At 44.0% G+C, this 21,062-nt stretch overlaps 2 protein-coding genes and 1 long non-coding RNA gene across 3 annotated transcripts in view; 1 reads left to right on the forward strand and 2 right to left on the reverse strand.

Annotated features, from left to right (window-relative positions):
- The window catches only part of LOC121782268 (receptor kinase-like protein Xa21), a 178,636-nt gene that overhangs the window by 47,263 nt on the left and 110,311 nt on the right, over positions 1-21,062 (forward strand). The window lies entirely within an intron of this gene.
- Positions 4,796-6,494, reverse strand: LOC121782272. Its single transcript, XR_006046288.1, has 3 exons — positions 6,243-6,494; positions 5,353-5,416; positions 4,796-4,856 (listed from the first exon to the last, which is right to left on the reverse strand). It is a non-coding gene; the product is annotated as an uncharacterized LOC121782272 (long non-coding RNA).
- On the reverse strand, positions 10,435-11,150 carry LOC121782269 (putative F-box protein At1g53370). Its single transcript, XM_042180031.1, has 2 exons — positions 10,718-11,150; positions 10,435-10,629 (listed from the first exon to the last, which is right to left on the reverse strand). The coding sequence occupies exons 1-2, from the start codon at positions 11,022-11,024 to the stop codon at positions 10,487-10,489; spliced, it is 450 nt and encodes a 149-aa protein (XP_042035965.1). The 5' UTR covers positions 11,025-11,150; the 3' UTR covers positions 10,435-10,486.

Raw genomic sequence — 21,062 nt, forward strand, 5'->3', positions numbered from 1 at the left:
TGTTTCCATTTATATCTTAAATAATTAAGCATCATAAATCCATAATTCCATACACTATACCTAACCAATGTTAAGCTTTGGGTAAAAATGAAATACGGATATGAAATCTGCCTTTTATAATGATATAGCGGCTGTTGGGATCCTTGACTGTTGAGATCCCTGCGGCTGTTCAGATCCTTGCGACTCTTCACCTACAGGCGCGCCTTTTCAGAGTGCCAGCTGGCTTGGCTTCTCTGATACGCTTCTTCCCTCTCTCTAGGGCGTCCTTTCACTGTGACAGTTGGCGCCGTCTGACACCCTTTTAATGACTGCACACGTCCTTTCATCACCTGCCCTGATCAACTCAATGACTGTACCACCAATTAAATTCAAATTGCACTGATCAAGTGGACAATTAATTCCAGATGAAAACTCAAATAGTTCTACTCGCTAAGGACTTGACCGAGTTCCCATAGGATGTCACTTAATCAGTTTAATAGATTAAGAAATTGTCGCTTGATCAAGCAGACTACCCATGAGTACCCGATCACTCCTTTCACCTACTTACTGGCGAGAGTTAGGCATGAGTAGTGGAATGTCGTCCACCACAAATGCCTCCATTCCATCCCTATACGGCTTAACTCTGTGACCATTCACCACGAAGGAAGGCGAGTCTGGATCGTTCCCCTGGAGTTCGACTGCTCCATTAGCTCTGATGGCGACAATGGTATAAAGGCTAATCCACCTCGACCTTAGCTTTCCTGGCATCAACTTTAGTCGGGACTGGAACAACAACACATTCTGGCCCATCTTGAGTTCCTTCTTTCGAAGGTTCTTATCATGCTACATCTTAGTCTTTTCTTTGTACCACATGGCAGAGTCATAGGCATCCAGACGGAGCTCTTCAAGCTCCTGCAGTTGCATTCTTCTCTCTGTAGCTCCAGCCTTGGTATTGAGGTTCATTTCCTTCACTGCCTAGTAGGCTTGATGCTCCACCCCCACAGGTAGATGACACATTTTCCCAAATACCAGCCGGTATGGGGACATTCCGATAGGCGTTTTAAACGCGGTCCTATAGGCCCAGAGCGCGTCCTCCAGACGACGGCTCCAGTCTTTCCTCGTGGGATTGACCGTTTTCTCTAGAATTGCCTTGATTTCCCTGTTTGACACTTCGGCTTGGCCATTTGACTGTGGGCGGTAGTGTGTAGACAAGCGGTGGTGAACTCCATACTTTCGCATTAAGGCCTTGATGGTTCTATTGACAAAGTGAGTTCCCTGGTCAGAGATAATAGCCCATGGCACCCCATATCGGGTAAAGATGTTCGACTTTAAGAACTTCGCCACTTCTCTGGATGTCCTCGTTGCCTTTGCCTCTATCCACTTAGACACGTAGTCCACCACCACTAAGATGTAGAGATTGCCTTCGGATGATGGGAAAGGACCCATAAAATCCATTCCCCATACATCAAATATTTCACAAACAATAATGGGGATCTGAGGCATCTCATCTCGTGTAGATATCCCTCCAGTAAGCTGGCATCTCGGGCACCTCTTGCAGAATTCATACGCATCTCTATGGATGGAAGGCCAGTAGAATCCGCTATCAAGCACTTTCCTCGCTGTTTTCTTTGGTCCAAAGTGACCACCACAAGCTAGTGCATGGCAGTGGATCAGCACGTCTTCCTGCTCCCATTCTGGTATACAGCGTCGGATTACTTGATCTGCCCCCATCTTCCATAGGTAAGGATCATCCCAATAGAAGTATCGTGAATCGCTCTTAAGCTTTAGCTTCTGTGACCTTGTAATCTCATCACTTCCGGGCAACTCGCCCGTCACCAAGTAGTTGGCCATGTCTGCAAACCATGGCTCTTTCTTCGTGTGTTGTCCCTTGCTTCCTTGATTGGCTTGATCAATCCGCTCTGCTTGGTTGATCCACTGGAGTTTAGGTGTTGACTTGATCAGGTAGAGGTGCTCCTCAGGGAAAGCGTCTGGAATGGCTTCATCGTTATCTTCTTGCAGAATTCGGCTCAAGTGATCCGCCACTCTGTTTTCGCATCCTTTTTTATCTACTGCTTCCCAATCAAACTCCTGTAGGAGGAGTACCCATCTGATCAATCGCGGCTTTGATTCCTTCTTCACCAAGAGGTATTTGATGGCCGCATGGTCTGTATACACTATCACTTTGGACCCCAGCAGGTACGGCCTGATCTTCTCAAATGCGAAGACCACCGATAACATCTCCTTTTCGCTCACGTCATAGTTCTTCTGTGCCTGATTCAATGTCTTTGACGCGTAGATGATGACATAACTTTTTCCTTCAATCTTTTGACCCAATACTGCCCCCACAGCATAATCGCTAGCATCGCACATCACCTCAAAGGGGTGACTCCAATCGGGGGCGCGTATTATAGGAGAGCTTATCAATCGGTCCTTCAGAAATTGGAACTCGGCCTTGCAGGCATCTGAGAATTCGAACTCCACGTCATTCTGGAGAAGCCTCGTCAGGGGCTGGGCTATCTTTGCGAAATCTTTGATAAATCTTCTATAGAACCCAGCATGTCCTAAAAAGGCTCTGATCTCCTTCAGGTTGGTAGGATATGAGAGTTTTGCAATGACCGCTACCTTTGCTTGGTCGACCTCTATTCCCCTGCTCGACACTACATGGCCCAGGACTATTCCTTCAGTAACCATAAAATGGCATTTCTCAAAATTCAGCACTAAATCCTTCTGGCGGCATCTTTCCAGCACCCTGTTCAGGCTATGCAGCCCTTGATCGAAATCGTCTCCATAGACAGTAAAGTCGTCCATGAAGATCTCAATGCAGTCTTCCAACATGTCCGAGAAAATGCTCATCATGCATCTTTGGAAAGTGCCCGGGGCATTACAAAGGCCAAAGGGCATCCTCCTGTAAGCATACGTGCCGAAAGGGCAGGTGAATGTTGTCTTCTCTTGGTCTTCCGGATTCACTGCTATCTGGAAGTAACCACTATATCCATCCAGGAAACTGAAATACTGTTTCCCTGCCAACTTCTCCAACATCTGGTCAATAAAGGGCAGGGGAAAGTGATCCTTCTTGGTAGCTGCGTTTAACTTCCTGTAATCTATACACATTATCCACCCCGTAACCGGCCTAGTCGGAATCAATTCATTCTTTTCATTTTTCACAACTTGGATTCCTCCTTTCTTCGGCACCATGTGCACTGGACTGACCCAGTTACTGTCCGGGATGGAGTAGAATATCCCATTCGAGACCAACTTGACGATTTCCTTAAGCACCTCTTCCCTCATGTTAGGGTTGAGTTTTCGTTGTTGGTCGCGGTGTGGTTTGGCTCCATCCTAAAGTCGGATGTGATGCATGCACAAGTCTGGGCTGATGCCCACCAAATCCGTCAATTTCCATCCGATAGCCTTCTAATTTCTTTTCAATATTTCCAGCAATCTGTCTTCCTGCCCCTGGGTCAACTGGCTGTTGATGATAACGGGCATTGTTTAGCCCTCACCCAAGTAGGCGTACTGTAGATGTGCTGGAAGGGGCTTCAACTCCTTCGCAGGCTTTGGCTCTTCAGTGGGCAGAGGGTTTTCTGCCGCTTCTCTTTCTAGTGGCTTGCCTTGATCAAGCCTCTTCGCCAGGCTAGATACTTGAGCCTTCCCACTTGACCCAGCTGGCCTAGGGCGCTCGCAAAAAAACATTATCGCTCTCGCGATAGCCTGGTCGTCTATCTCTCCGACCTTCATGGTCTCAAACCATTCTGCTACTTCTTTTTCGACCTCTTCATCTACAGCTGAGTCAGTGAACTGCCTCTTTAAGAATTCTTCCTCCAAAAACTCCTATAGCAAGGGCTCAGTCACATCTACAGAGTACATGTTCTCGTCGTCGGCTGGCCTCTTCATGGCTTCATCAATATTGAACGTGTACTGCTCTCCTTTGAAGTCCAGGCTTATCGTCCCATTTCGGACGTCTATAATAGTGCTGGCCATGGACAGGAACGGCCGTCCCAGTAGGACTCCACTTGACTCCCTTGCTGCGGGCTCCGTCATCTTGATTACGAAAAAATCGGCTGGGTACAGAAAGTTATTCACCTTCACAATAACGTCCTCCAGAATCCCTTCTGGCTGAATGCATGATCTGTCGGCCAACTATATCATTATGTCTGTATCGATGAGCTTGGCCGCTCCTAGCTTCCTATAGATGGAGTATGGCAGAACGTTGATTGATGCCCCTAAGTCACACATGGCGTGCTCTACTTGTATATCCCCAATGGCAATGGGGAGATTGAACATTCCAGGGTCAGTTTTCTTGGAGGGGAGGTCGCTTCTCTGGTTCACGGCAGAGACGTTCTCATCTGTAATTAGTCTCCCTTCGTCGTTGACTTTCCCGCTAAGTAGTCTTTGACGAATTTACTAATCGGGGGCATTTTTAACGCCGTCAAGAGCGGCGCCTTCACCTCCACGTCCTTGAACATACTCGCCACGTCGATCCTGGCATCCCTCTTTGTCACGACCGCACTTCCTAAGGATAGAAAGTACGGTGGGTCGCGACTAATGGGGGAATAAAGAAGCAGGGAAGAAAGAGGAAAAACAATCAAGGGGGTATGATATGTAGATCAAGAGATGAAACTTTATTTTCAAATTATAGTCTGAAATAACGAAGCAACAAAGTTCGTAGGAAAAATAGTCCAACAGAATAAAGATAACATCAGAGTTCTAAAACTTGACGTAGCGGAAGCATTTGAGAGTTAGCTACTACTATGTATGAAGACACAATAGCAACCGGAATGTTTATTGAATATGGTCTCGGTCCAATGCTCAACATCCTCCGTCTCAAACATGGTCTCGGTCCAATGCTCAACATCCTCCGTCTCCCGTCCACGCTCAACCTGCACATAAGGAAAACATATGCATGGGCTGAGTACTTGATGCACTCAGTGAACTCATGCCCAAAATACATTTCATCAATAAAGTTATGTCAAGCCACCATTGAGTGAAACTCGGGTTTTACTTTAAAAATGCCGAGAAACACTAAAATCATTTCCATAAAAAGGTGCCTCCAGGCAAATATCATCGTCATCCCCCATCATTTACCATATCTGAACCATCATGTGAAACGAGAATGTGGCCACAAACTCGATCACTGGACCGGCCGACCACAGAGGACGGCTCAGGATCCCCATCATTGCACTAGTCTGAGTAGTGACTCACTCCCTAGTCAGACCCGAATTCGTTAACCATCAAAGTCTAGTAGGACATTATCCTAGTACACAATCAGATAGGCAATTCAAAACATAAAATACGGCATGACATAACAGTTAAACCACCCTTATCTCACCATTTACATATCATTGCAAATAAAAGAGTTTAAGTAATAGAGCCCACCTCAATAGCTTAGAAATATCCTTTTATAACTTCTCGATCCGACTTTAACGAGCGTCCGAACCACCTTTTCGAAAAAATAAATGAAGTACACATCAATCTCAATAACGACAACATTTAGAATGCATGCACTCTAATTAAAGTCTTTTATCTCGTTTTCTCGGTTTTCGTGCATTTTTTATTATTCGGCGACCGCCAGAGGTGTCGCGTGCGACTCCGGTCGGCCACTTACGCCCACAACTCCTTCGTTGGCTCCTTGTATTTTTACTCCGCGATATAGGATTTAATCCCAAGATTCGTAACTCTCTTTCACCAATTACTTTTCCTCGAATTAAATATTTCAGACTTGGGATAAAATTATTCGCCTTTCGAAATATTCCGGGATTTAATTAAATAATTCCCCACCTTATATCTCCAATTTAATTAAGAACCCCAATTAATCAAATGGAGCCCATCTTTAACCCATCATCCCATTTCAATTAATTAGCCCAAAACAAAAGCCCAACAACACAAAAAAAACAAAAGCCCCATTCTTATCCTCTCATCTCTATCTCCTCTCTCTCTCGGCAATTTTTAAGGATCTTCCCAGAATCCGGTCGTCGCCTCCAATACCGGCGTCGTCTGCGGTTCGTCGCGGTACCCGACGTGAATCGTCACCGGCAGCCCCATCAACCCTTCGCAACAACCCCGAACCGCCCCGGTTACAACCGAACCGCTAGGGTCTCACTCAAGTTATGATCTTTTCATATTTTCAATTTAGTTACAGCGGGGTTTAGTTCGTGATCGTTCAATTGATGGTGTTCGATTTATGTTGATTGTTGAATTCCTTGTGGGAGGTGGGTGTATGAATATATATTAAACTTCATGCTTTGGGGATTGGTTAGAAATTATACCTCAAAAGGATTGAACTTGATTGTGGTTGAAACAAATGGATGCAACTTCTCCTTCCTCCACTTCTCTCGGCTATCTCCTTCACGACTATTTCCCCCTCTCTCTCTCTCTCTTTTTTTTTCTCTTGTTGTAAAGTGTAATATGAGAAGAGAAGTGAAGAAGCTAATGTAATAAACTTGTGTGACCCTTGGGTTGTAGAATTGAAGGTGGAATATGGAAGGTGAAAGAGTTGGAAATGGAGGGTCTCCATGTGAGAGAACCGGCCGAGAAAGGAGGAACAAGAAAGAAAAGAAAGGAAGAAAAAGGAAGAAAAGTGTTGGGCTTGCTCCCACATTTTTTTTTGAAAGAATTGGGCTCAAAATAATTTATTTTGTTGTAAATCATTCAAGCCCAACTTTATTTATTTGTCAGCATTTTTCTATTTTCCATGGCCCAAAGTCATCGTGAACAACGTTTGAACTCTAATAGGATTCCAAGTGTATTATGATTATATTGCATTCTCGCTCACTAATTAAAGTTCTTAAACCTTAGTTATCATTATATTTTTTTTTCATTTCCTTTCGTTTAGACAAATTATTATTTGTCTCGTAGTAGCTTGGTGTTGTTCCAAGTACTATAAAAAGTACGGGCGTTACACTCTTTCTTGTCACCATTCCGCGATACGGATATGGTTTAACTTTCTCAGCTTCCTCTCTCTAACTTCCTTCTGAGGCTTCATCTCCACCTTTTCCTTCCCTTTTTCTTTCACTTGATCCACTCTACTGGATCCTCCATCTTCTTCACGGCCTGGTCTAGACTCAGATGCTGGAAACATCGCAGGATGGCTGGGGCTCTGATAGACTTTTCCTGATCTCAGGGATACTTCGCTAATGTTCTCACGACCAGGTGGCTGCACAGTGGCCGGAATTTTTCCTTCATTTCCCCTCAGCTCGCCCAGTGACATCGCGACTTGAGAGAGTTGCTTCGTCAGCATCTCCAACGCCGCCCGCTGCTCTTTCTGAGCCTCTTGAATTTCCCGCATCGCATCATTAGGATGGTGCGGTACTATCATATCTCCTTGGCCATCGTTGGGGTGTCGGTTGTATCTTTGATTCGGCGGTCCCCCACCGTGGTTGGGCTGCAGGTAGTCAGATTGACCGTTGTGTTCTTGCTGGTACTGCGGCTGGTTGTACTGTTGATTTCCAGGGTGCTGATTTCCCCGTTGGTGTGGTGGAACGTAGCTGACCATCTGGTTGTTCGGCTGCCTTCCCTGGTTGCTTGATTGGGGGCCCTGGTGTCTGTACCCCCAATTTCCTTACTGTTGTCTGCTTGACCAGTTGGGTTGTCCACCACTAGACCAGTTCCCTTGGGTCTACTTGACCAGTTGCCTTGAGGTACGCCCTGTATTCTGTTCCCTCCAGTATTTGATCTATCCTAGTTCCGAGCAGGCCAGTTGGGCTGCCCTTCAGAGGGTTGTACTTGCTGGGTAGATGATTGGGGCGGTTGGCCTTGATTTTGATCAGTCCACCTGAAGTTGGGGTGGTCTCTCCATGGAGCGTCTCTTTGCTTCCCCTGTATCCAGTTACCATTAGTGTTCTAGTGGCCAACGACATTCACCTGGGGCTGCGGCTCTATCTCAGGGGGAAATTCGCAGTAATAATAGTGATGCTCTTCTGGCGGTGGCGGTGGCGGCACATACTGCTTCTCCTTCGGCGCAGGTGGTGGAGGTGCTCTGGATTTTTCTACTGTCTCCAGCAGTTTCTTCTCCATTTGCTCGAAACGAGCCTCTAACTTTTCATCATTGCGGCCTCTGCTGCGTGCACTGCCCCTCTTCTATACTGCCCTCGGGATGTCTCATACGACCACAATGCGTTATCTGCTTGTTCAGGTGGTGGTGTTCTGGGCTGTGCGTTCTGCTCTCCTTCTTCTTCGCTGGTCAGTTGATCAGCGGCTGCTGCTGCTGCTAGTGCTGCTCTATAACGAGTAACAACGCTGGCTTCCTGGACTCGCCAATAAGCGTTAGTGTCTCTGTATATAAGAGGGAGATTCCAGTGGCCGCCGCAGTGGTACCTTCTTATCAACAGCAGGAAAAACAAATGAGAAAAGAAATAAAACTATTTACACCTACGCACTACACTCAAACACAAAATAACACCATGCATCCCCGGCAACGGCACCATTTTGGAAGGACTGGGAACGAGAGTTCGAAACGAGTGGATCAAGTTATATGGAAGATAACTGAACCGGGTGGATCAGTTAGCAAATGTCGTTGCCACTTGATCAAGGAGATCTCGTATTCGCTTGTCTCCAAAGTATTTTATATAAACTCCCAATTTTGTACTACTATAACAGTAAAGCGGCAAGTTCGGGGTCGATCCCACAGAGAAGCTAGTGTATCGCGTGTGTGAGTAGTGAATAGGGTTTGGCTGCTGCCACACTTTAACTTTGGGAGTTTTAACTACTGATATTACCTTAGACAGAATTTAATTAACTAACTACTTGATCAAGGAAACTTTAACTACTCGGTCAAGTGAATTTCAGACTGGAAATAAGAACTCAATTAACTAAGCCTGCTTGAAACTGCAGAAACAACATAACATTCAACATAGTAAAGACTTTGGTTAAAGACTAATAGTTGAAACTAAAACGGATCAGCGAACACATGACGAAAACAAAACAACTTCGATTAATATTAAAACTCAGAACAGTACATCGAACATGCGAAAAGCAGAAAGATCGAAACTTTAACTACAGAACATTTTGAAATCAAACTAAGCTAACACTTCGGAAAATATGAAAGCGAGTAAAACTGAGGAGCTCTCGGCAGGACACTTTGAGATAACGCCGACAGATATCAAGTAATCTGTAGCGCTCCCTTCGGTCGCCCTTTTTCTCTAACTATCTATCTAAGCTATCTAGAGCTTAACTAAACTAAAACTAAAAGCGGATAAAGGAAGGTGATTCCCGGATTGAAGACTCTGGACTGTGGTGGCACATCTTATATTTATAGGCTCGCTGTAACAACTTCCAGCTAGGATTGATCGACTCATTGATTGATACGTGCCTTTCTTCTAGAATGACATCGTCCTTCAATAACAGAATGATGAGTCAGCTTGCGTCCTTGCGTCTCACGCCTCAGCACGCTCCTTTTAGAACGTTGTCCTTGATAACAGAATGATGCGCACCATCCAGCTCATTATCCTCACGTGTTCTTCTTCTAGAAGCCAGTGGTCCCCGCCTAACTGCTTGATTACTCCCTTTGATCAACTCCCCCCGATTTATGACCTTTTCGCCTATTGTACTTGCTTGATCAGCTTAGCCTTGTTGCCTTGGTCAAGCGGCATTTCTGCACAATTAACACTTGTTTTGCGCGATAAACCGATCAAGTAGCATACATTCTAGAACGTTGTCCTTGATAACAGAAAGATGCGCACCATCCAGCTCATTATCCTCACGTGTTCTTCTTCTAGAAGCCAGTGGTCCCCGCCTAACTGCTTGATTACTCCCTTTGATCAACTCCCCCGATTTATGGCCTTTTCGCCTATTGTACTTGCTTGTTCAGCTTGGCCTTGTTGCCTTGGTCAAGCGGCATTTCTGCACAATTAACACTTGTTTTGCGCGATAAACCGATCAAGTAGCATACATTCTAGAACGTTGTCCTTGATAACAGAATGATGCGCACCATCCAGCTCATTATCCTCACGTGTTCTTCTTCTAGAAGCCAGTGGTCCCCGCCTAACTGCTTGATTACTCCCTTTGATCAACTCTCCCGATTTATGGCCTTTTCGCCTATTGTACTTGCTTGATCAGCTTGGCCTTGTTGCCTTGGTCAAGCGGCATTTCTGCACAATTAACACTTGTTTTGCGCGATAAACCGATCAAGTAGCATACATTTTACCCTTAAACCAATGCATGAAATAGGCCTTATCACCCACATTCTACTAATGAGCTTTGTCGATCGCGTTAAATTTACATGCTCAATTATGACAAATGATACCATATATCATGAAAAACTACGTATGGATAAATACACATATAGAAGATTAGTTAACATGCTTGAACCGATTGGGTGACCAAGATATATAAGTAACCTAACAATTGATGAGTAAGTTGCAATATTTTGTACATTCGAGAACATTATCAAAAGAATCAGACAATGAATCTAATTTCATGCGGTCGAGAGAATCGATTAGCAGGTACTTCAATAGCCCCGGCTTCAACAAGCCTCCATGCTCCTGTTCCAAGGGTGTATAAATGACGACAAGAGTCAGGAACCCACGTCTACATTGATACAGACCACCTTATATTGCCCACTTATTTTGCGCATTCCAAATCCAATGCTAAACACCGCACCACCATCATCCACATCATCATCATAGATGTATCCCTCAGGTCCCAGAGCTCGATATACTGACGAGTGATCGGATTGCATATAATAAGAGAAATTTTAGAATGCCCAAACTTTGAGTGTAGAAGAAGCAATCCGTTGCAGCCATACCTGCCAGTGGATCTATGTTTTCGTTAGGGATATCGAAATGTGTGAGCGGAATGTAGTGAAGATCATGGCTCTTCTCCTCATCGGCTTCGTCTTCGTCTTCAAATTCGAAAATTGAGCACCGAGTTGAGTTCATCTGCTGCAAGAGAGCTAGGGCGGGTGGGCTTTTGAGTTGGAAATCGTCGGAATCGAGCAGATTGATCCATGGTTTGCAAACGCACTTGCTCAATGCAATGCTTCGGAGAGGGAGGCGTGAGAGGATTTCGGTGGTGATTTCAATTGGCAGATTTGTGAAGAAATTACGCTCCATTGATGGTAGAAATGGAATGCGTACAGTGAAGAAGGTACTTAAATACAGATGTGTGGAAAAAAGAGTATTTGTTCTGCAAAACCAAATTCTGTTACTATTAATGGTGAAAGGAGAAGAGAAGCAGTGGAAAACAATAATTAATTTCTACATATAATTATTTAAATTTAAACACATAAAATTGCAGTTCAGGGCAACCAGGCATGAACCCGCGCCCGAAAATTACGCAGAAGTTTCCAGAGAAGAAGATCCCCTCGATGCAGGAAAACGCAACCGGCCTCTCTACAAAGCTCTCATCAGATGTGTCAATCCAGCTCAGTGCCCAATCATTCTCGTAAGAGATCAAATACTGTTAGCCACAATTTAAAATTATATTTAGGAGGCCAAATTATTCGGTTCAAGACGACTCAAGTATTCAACAATTCATCGGACCAGTTGTAAGCCGATCAAATTTTTGAAACACTAGGTTTACAAAGATAAGTGTTTCCAAGTGTACAATTCCTCATTCTTGAAAATAATTTATTTTATATTACTATTATACATCCATCATATAAGAGCCAGACAATAAACAACTCATAATGATAAGATCAAATATAAACACCACATAATAATAAAACAAGCATTCAACACGAACATGTCTCTTACACACAATAACGAAATGATATCATGCTAACACGATTCGATAACGATAACGAAAAATCTAGATTAACATTAATTATGAACAAGAAAGGATTATAAACAATTGCCCACAATAGTTCATTTTTGTTCCGTTCACTAAAATTAGTCCATTTTTATTTATAGCTAGTACCCCACAATATATATAAACTCGACGACATGATAAGGCCAAACTCGAACAACACACGATAAAATAACATTAAAAACGAACATGAACACGATGTAGATTGACATTATCATTTAGAACGATATCATGGAGAGCATCCCAAAACCTGTTATTATAATACAAAGCTCATGAAAGGCTCTCAATATCAGAGGTAATTAACAAAATTAGCCACTAAACAATACCATTTAAGGTACAATTTGGCAATAATTGGTTTACTTTATTGCAAAATTGCAAGAGATATTAATGGCGCAGTAACGACAACAATTAACATTACATACAACATCCCAAATATATATAGTGAAGATCATGGCTCTTCTCCTCATAGAATCCTTCTTCGTCTTCAATTTCAAACCACAGTAGGCATATATTCAGTCATCTCTTCCCACTTTATGTATTTGTTTCATACATAAATTTATTAGTACTTTTTTTAACATATTAATATGATTATTTACGGCATTGGAACCTGCTTTCGTTTGTAATCACTACCCTAAATTGTTACATTTCGAATTGTTTTCATGGTAAAGTTATAATTATATTTCTGTAATTCACTACTTAAGATAAAAGAATTAAGTTACCTTTTATTTATTAGATGGCACAAACAAGCTCCGGATGAATAACAATAAGCCACCAATTAAAGGCTTCTGCTACGGCGACCAACGATTTGCGTCAAATATTATTCTTAGTTTATGTTTTATATGTATGTGTATGGTTAAAGGTCTCAGGGTCTTACATAATTAACTTATAAAAATGAAATTAGAAGTCTGAAAATTCCACTATTTAAACAACTAGTATGTGTGTAATATCGCAATGAAATCATTCGTTGAGATATTATGGACTAAACAAACATTCGACAGGAACACATATGTAGACTAAAATTATGGACTAAAACGAGATCACATTCTCGAATCCGAAATTCTTGAGTGAAAGAAAGCTAGGATTGAAAATCAGGACATAACCCCTCTCTGCATTTGCATCCTTCAACATATCAACTTTTTGAACAGTTCTTGTGTTGTTGGAGTAGTAGACTAAAATAGAACGGTACAGCAATTTCTCCGGTCAATGAATTCGCTCCCACATTCATCACATTCAAACGACGCAGTTTAGAGAGCTCAGAGGGTAAGATCCCCGTGAAACTATTAGAATTGATGTCCAAATATCTGAGAAATGTTAGGTTTCCGAGATGTGGAGAAATAGTTCCAGCAAGGCCGTAGCCACGGAGATTGAGAGCAGTGACACGGCCGTGTTTGAGGCCGCACGACACGCCAATCCAATTACAGACTGATGTGTTTTGCGACCAATTGATGCTCAAGTTAGCATGAGGGTCGGAAGTGATGGAGTTTTTGAAGGAAATAAGTGCATGTTTATCTGTGATTTGCTGTTTTGTTTGAGTTGAAAGACTGTGTACTCTATAACAAATGATTTATAGTATGAGCTCTGATAATTTATGGAGTATTATTTAATTAATTTTTTAAATCAGAATTATTTCAAATTTTTTTATTTATTAGTATTCTGTTAATTTGAGTCTTCGTCAATCCTCATTCCTCAATGATATACTCATCCAAATTATATACTTGTGGAATATATTAATTGCATTACATTTCCTTTGAATCAATAATATTTTTCCTACGAAGAATTCACCAATATATGTTTATGTTTCTCTGGAATAATAGATATTCAAATCAAATATTTCTCACCACACATATTTCCCATAAGGTAGTTTCCATAAAAACAAAAAGTTTCTGTGTCTATTGCTACAGAAACATGACATTGCATTGTTGCAACGTAGAAATTTATATGTAGGAACAATATTTAGTTTATGTTGAAAAATCAATGGAAACAATTTCCACAGTGTCAAGATGTCTATATATTGTACTATTACGTGATCAACAGGGCAAACTACGCAGGTCGTCATTGACTCTACTTGTCACACTTCTATTTTTTCTTAAAAAAATAATGTAATCGAATATAGTACTACCAGATAATAGAACTATTCCATTATGTGGTATCAATTAAATTCACAAATATGAAAATAAATAGATAAAATTCCACAAATTGCAAAATTGTAAGGCTATTAAGAATGTATAGATTATTGATAACAATCACTTTCCCGTGATTGCGAAATATATAAATAATTTTTGTGTTTGGATTTGGCGTAAAAAATTAGATATGTACGTGTGACCTTTAATGGATCTAAAAATGTAATTGATATTGTTTCTAGTCCACGTTGTATGTAAGTTGTAACATATGTTGAGATCCAAAAATAAGTCATATCATTTCCACTATAGCCCAAATTTACCTTACTCCAAATTTAAGGGGGAAAGGTTTTGGGCTTTTGGCTATAGTAACTTCAATTGCATAAAAGTTAATTAAAACGATCCAAATATTTTAGTATTAAAAAATCTTTGAACTTTAAAGGGTAAAAAAGAGCAATTCATGCATATAATATTGAATTAATAAAAAATTCCTTAAAACTATGTTAACATGTCATGCGTTGGTTGATTTTTATGCTACTATTTTACTACCCAACAAAACTCAGTAGACATGCTATAACCTTATAAATTTAATTAATATGCTAAAAAAATATGGAAATAGTAGCCATTTTTCACTTGAGCACACCAATAATTCCAAAATCACAATGAAAAGTTTTGCGAAACAATGTAAGCTACACTATTACATAAATTTACAATACTGAATGATGGTTGATGATTGGGCGAATTTTTGATGGTAGTAAATGCAGGTAATGAATATAGATCACGACACAAGGAATTACGTGGTTTGATTTACTGAGGTAAATCTACGTCCACGGGAAGAAAGGAGGGCAAGATTGTATTGCTTGATCTGGTTTACAGCTTACAAATACAGACTTGCTATATGATCTTTGATGTCTAGAGAGCTTTTTCTCCTTTTTCCTCCTTTGTCTATCTGATCTAAGTTCTATTTATACATTGAACTAAGATCGTGGCTTGCATCACCACTAACTAGGTCGTGGCTTACATCATCACTAATTAGGTCGTGGCTTACATCATCACTAATTAGGTCGTGGCTTACATCATCACTAATTAGGTCGTGGATGTCGTGGAGGTCATGAGATCCTGCATGGGTCCACTATCTCTTTGTTTGGTCCGCTATTCTGCATGAGATCCTGCATGGGTCCACTATCTCTTTGTTCGGTTGAATACTGAGACCGAACTGCTGAACTATTGCCGAGCAGCTGTTGCCGATCTGAGAGTAGAGCTTGATTGGTCGGCTTTTACCGAGCTGTAGGCTGGGGCCGAACTCTTTGGTAATGCCGAACTGATACTCTTACTTGGGCTTTGGGCCGTCACTGCTATTGGGCTTGTTTAGTACGTACCCCATCACTACCCCCCCGAAAAGCGAAGTGAATCACTTTGGCGAAGCGAGTCACTTCGGCATTCTGGATAAAGGTACGGGGGAGGCTGACGTCAGGGGACGTGCCTTGCGCGTGACTGCATTAAATGCGACAGTAAAATCCGGCCGTTGAATCCTGAAAAGGTGGGAGTCGAAACGGTGCGATGATTTTGAAATCTTCTCCGAATCTGATAAATACGTCCTTTCTTCATCATTTGAACACTTTTGCTATTGCTTCTTCTGCATTCTCTCTCTTTTGCGTAAAAATTTCCTTCCGCTTTCAAGAATTTCTTCAGAATTTCTTCAGACTTTCAAAGAGTAAGAACTATGTCTTCTTCTTCTTCTTCTGAGTCAGGTAGCGGTAGGAAAGGGGATAAGGGGTCTTCTAGCCGGAAAGAATCCGGGGAGAAGACCGTAGAGTATTTTCACAGCATCTTGAGTAAGGATACTGTGATATCCCTACACGAAAAATATTTTTTTCCTGGGGGGAAGGTTGCGATTCCCGACGACCTTCATAGGGCTGACTCGCCGCCGGAGGGTTACGCCACCGTTTATGAAGCCGGCTTGGAATGCGGGCTTCGTTTCCCTCTTCCCCCTACCTTTGTAGAGCTGCTTGATTTTTTTCAACTCCCTTTAGGTCAGGTGACTCCGAACTCTTGGAGGCACTTATCGGCCTTTGCTGCCGAACTGCGTAGGCTAGATAAGGATCTGTCTCTGAGGGCAATCCTTAATTTCTTCCAGTTTAAGAGAAAAGGATCTTGGTTTTACTTGATCCCTTTACAGCCTTTTAGGGCCTTCTGCAAAACCAAGTGGCCAAAGTGGCAACATCGCTTCTTTTTTTATAATAGGACAGCGGCTCCGGGCTTTCCCTGGAGAGGGCCGAAGTCCGTGATTCCTCATCCTCGGTTAGAACCGTTGGACGAGCTCGAGGGCGAGCTCAATAAGATTCCTATGATTAGGAAGCAGTACCTGGAGTCTGAGCTCGTCAAGGGCGACTTCGTGTTCGACTCCTCGTCTTCGGACGAAGAGACCGAGGGTGAGGAATTCTTTTTTGTGCCTTACTGCTTTTGTGGCGAAAACTAACCTTGCTTTCTTGCTTTTTGGCAGTGAACTTGCTAAATAAGATTAGCCGCAAATCCTCCGAGCTTAAGGAGCCGGAGAAACAGAAGGCTACCAGCTCGGCGCCTGATGCCGAGAAGAATCCGAAGAGGCAGAAGACCTCTTCTTCGGATCCAAAAAAGCCGGAGTCCACTTCGGCAAAGGGGAAGGGGAAGACCCAGAAGCCCCCAAGAGCGCCGGAGAGAGACATCGTCTTGGCGCCCCCTTCGGAGCATGTCTGTGAGCCTTTTGCATGGCCAACGGACTTTGCCGAGGTAACTTCTCTTCTTGATTCTTTGGCTTTGCTTCTTTCCTATGTTTTTTTGGTGGCCCTTCTGTTGACTCTTTCCTTTTTCCATTTTCAGAGGAATAGCATGCTCAGCAAGCTCGTCGCAGTCGAACTCTCTAAAGCGTCCAGCGACTATGCTGAGATGCAGAGGAAGTTGGCGGCTGCTCGTCACCAGGCCGAACAGGCTAAGGTAGACTTTGAGAAGGCCAGAGCTGCTAGGATCTCGGCCCAGGATGAAGCCCAGTTTGCCAAAAACCAGCTCGTCATCCAGCGAGAGCAGACGAAACGGAGGGATGCTGCCGCCGTGGTTGCCCAAGGGGAGGTTCTCCGTGCTTTCGCGGAGAAACTCTTTCTGAGCAATCAATTTTCGGCCTTTGTCGGTGATCTGCTGAAACTGATGACCGATAATGCCGAGCAGGGGCCCGAAGTCGTCCTGCCGCTGTACGGCCGAGAGATAGCAGCTCGTCTCCAGAGTCTGCCGCTCCTTGAGGAGCTTGCTTCGTCCTCGGTCCTGCTTTCTGCTGACCGAGTTCGTAGTTGCCGAGCTGACCGGGACGAGAATATGGAGGCTATCTTTGCCTCCTTAGGGCCAGTTTCACCCGCTCCAATTTTCCACGGAGAGGGTGAGACCGAGCAGCTTGATCAGCAGACCGGAGACGGGCAGGCCGAGCAAGAGGTGCTGCTGATCGGTGATGGGGGCACCGAGCAGGCTAGGGGGAGCAGGGAGGCCGAGGCTGAAGCTGAGGCAGACAAGGAGAAGGAAGCTGAACCTCACCGAGGAGCCGGAGACGAAGCTGGCGGAGTATGATTTCGTCTCCCTTCTCTTAGTTTAGTTTCTTCCTTCTTGTAAAATGGCCTTGAAGCCCTCCTTGTGTAAAATTTTTTTTTCTTATGAATGAAAAAATTCTTCTTTCTACACTTGTGTCTTCGTATAGCTTTTCGTACTCTCTTTTACTCCTGTTGTGGTTTACTACCTGCTCAGTAAAATGAAATGCCGAACTGACATAGCTGCTTTGTATTCTTAACTCTTAAGGAGCTGGAGGTACTTCACTGGAAGCGGCTGTACTCTTCCGCTTTAGACGAAGCTGAGAAAAAAGCCATAGCTGACCAGATGAAGAATGACGAACTCTTGGCTTGTTTAGTGAAGCTGGAGGCCGACAATAAGGACTTAGAGTCCGAAAAGAAAGATCTGGAGGCCGAGCTGAATACTGCCGTCGCTGAGAGGACTGCGTATGAGGATTTCATCTGCGGACGCGGGGGAATGAGCATATCTGAAGTTCAGAATCAAGTTGATGAACTGTGGGAGGAGCTTCATGTACTCCGGAGGAACAATGCGCTGGAGAGCTCGGCTTGCCAACAAGTTGTGAAATCATTGCGGCGCTGGGCTTCTCGGTACGACATCGTTCTTTCCCGGCGTCCTTCAATCGAGAGATTCCTTAGGCATTTCCCGCCAACAGATGCTCACACTCCAGCTCAAACCTCTGATCCACTTGCTCAAAATCCTACTCCAAATCAGCAACGAACTCAGGAGCAACCGGAAACGTCAAGACGAGAACGGACTCAGGAGCAACCGGAAACGTCAAGACAAGGACGGACTGAAGTTCGTAGAGGAGCTGTGATTATGAGTGAGCAAGATCAACAAATGCTTCGTGAAGAGACTCTTCGCCGCCGAGGTGCCAGAACTTCCCGGACTCAGGGAAGAGGCGGTAGGTCGATCAGAGCATCTCGTCGACCTGCTTATTCTTCAGCTGCCCGGAACGCCCGAACTCGGCTTCACGAGGATTTTTTGAATAGGTGGCTCAACTTTAGCAACCGTGGACAGTAGAATAGTCCTTTGTAATGGCGTAACGCCTTCTCGTAGGGCAGCAGAATTATATGCCGAACAAGTTTTAATAAATGAAATCTTCATTTCGCTTCTATCACTGCGTATTTACAGCTCAGCGAAAAAATTTCATCGTGCTCGTCCTCGGTCTTATGAAGTAAACTTCTTTGACCGGACTCGTCCTCGGTCTTATGAAGTAAGCTTCTTTGACCGGACTCGTCTTTGGTCTTATGAAGTAAACTTCTTTGACCGGACTTGGTCCTCGGTCTTATGAAATAAACTTCTTTGACCGGACTCGTCTTTGGTCTTATGAAGTAAACTTCTTTGACCGGACTCGTCTTTGGTCTTATGAAGTAAATTTCTTTGACCGGACTTGGTCCTCGGTCTTATGAAATAAACTTCTTTGACCGGACTCGTCTTTGGTCTTATGAAGTAAACTTCTTTGACCGGACTCGTCTTTGGTCTTATGAAGTAAATTTCTTTGACCGGACTAAGCTTGTGTCCTAATTTGGCGAGTTTTATCGCTCGGATCGGACTTTCCCTTGTCCTAATTTGGGGATCGGACTTTCCCTTGTCCTAATTCGGCGAGTTTTATCGCGTGGATCGGACTTTCCCTTTGTTGCAGTTCGTTTCAGACGAACTGCTTGTTTTTTAAGCTGAATTGTGGTCTTGTATCCTCCTTAGAAGCTTGGACTCACAATCGTTGGCTTATATATGTTCTAAAAAGGGGATCAGCCTTCGAAGAACAAGATACCTCAGTAACATTTGTAAGAGACGACACGCACATAGACAGACAAAACGCACATAGACAAATAAAAAGACGAAAAACAAGTAAAAAACAAAGAAAGCACATACCCCTAGGACCGAACCAGACACAAGACTGACTGACCGGACTGTCTCTTACAAATGGAACTTCTTGAGGTTGGAAATGTGCCATGTTCGGGGTACTTGTTCTCCTGACACGTGAGTCAATTTGTAAGACCCTTTGCCGAGGACTTCTGACACCCGATATGGACCTTCCCATGTGGGTTCGAGTTTGCCCAGCTTTTCTGCTCGGCTTACTTCGTTGTTTCTCAAGACGAGATCTCCCACTTGAAATTGCAGCTTTTTCACCCTTTGGTTATAATACCGGGCTACTTGCTCCTTGTACTTGGCTGCTTTTATGCAGGCCAATTCTCTTCTTTCTTCGGCCAGATCTAGTTCGGCTCTCAGTCCGTCATCATTCATTTCTGAGGAGAAATTTAGAGTTCGGGGACTGGGTACGCCGATCTCAACCGGAATCACGGCTTCAGTGCCGTACACCAGACTGTACGGAGTTTCACCGTTGGAGGTTTTGGGTGTAGTTCGGTAGGACCATAGGACTTGAGGGAGATTTTCTACCCATTGTCCTTTGGCTTGTTCAATGGTACGAACTGAGCGGGCGGCTTCTCAGGATTGAGACGTGGCCCCAATCGGTCTTGCACCGGAGCCCTTTGAATCCTTTCAAAAGGAGTTCGGCGAGGATGTCCCTGATCGCCAAAAGGAGTTCGGCGAGGATGTCCCTGATCGCTATGATCGGGCTTCCTCCTGTCTCCTCGGGATGAGCTGTCTAAAGACCGTTTGCGACGGTCTGCCTCATCGGCACGGGAGAACTGGTCCGCAATGTCCCACATCTCTTGAGCTGTTTGCGGACTGCATTCCACGAGCTTTCTGTAGAGAGCTCCGGGCAGGATTCCATTTTGGAATGCCGAAATGACAAGTAGATCATTGAGATCATCTACTTGTAGGCATTCCTTGTGGAATCTCGTCATAAAGTCGCTGATCTTTTCGTCGCGACCTTGACGTATAGAAAGCAGCTGAGCCGAAGTGATTCGGGCTTCCGCTTTCTGAAAGAACCTCCTGTGGAAAGCATCCATTAGATCTCGGTAAGATCTAATGCTGCCTTGGGGGAGGCTATCGAACCACCTTCTTGCGTTCCCGATAAGCAGCTCGGGAAACAGCTTGCACATATAGACCTCATTGAGACCCTGGTTCGCCATGTTATACTGATAGCGTCCCAAGAAGTCATGAGGATTCACTAACCCGTCATAAGTCATCGACGGAGTTCGGTAGTTCTGTGGCAAGGGAGTTCGGGTGATATCGTCCGAGAACGGAGTCTTCAATGCTCCGTACATGGCGAACCCGACATCTCTTCGGTATGGAGGAGATGGAGTTCTCCTGTGATTCCGGTACCGAGGAGGAACAGGAACATGTCGGGGTTGAGGATTCTTCTTCCTGGAAGACACGGCACTACTGCGGTAGTGACTTTCATGTCTGGATGAGGAGGGAGAATCCACCGTTTTCGTCTCCGGCTTTTGGCCCTTTTGCAGGAAAATTAAGAACTCTTCCTGCTTCTCGGCCAAAAACAACTTGACAGCCTCGTTCAAATCGGGCTGCTGGGAAGACTCGGTGCGATGAGTCTTTGAGCGGCTTGTTCCTTCTCCGTGAAAACTGGAAGTAGATTTCTCCCGAGGCTGTTTTCCAGACCTGCGGGCTGGACTAGCTTCCTCATGGTTATCACGAACGGTATTATGGGTGTTATGTGATCTGGTATGCATTTTTTTGGTGGAAGAGGATCAAAAACTCGCTTTTATCACAGATTTG

The sequence above is a fragment of the Salvia splendens genome, chromosome 20, assembly GCF_004379255.2.
Source record: "Salvia splendens isolate huo1 chromosome 20, SspV2, whole genome shotgun sequence".
NCBI classification, from domain to species: domain Eukaryota; kingdom Viridiplantae; phylum Streptophyta; class Magnoliopsida; order Lamiales; family Lamiaceae; genus Salvia; species Salvia splendens.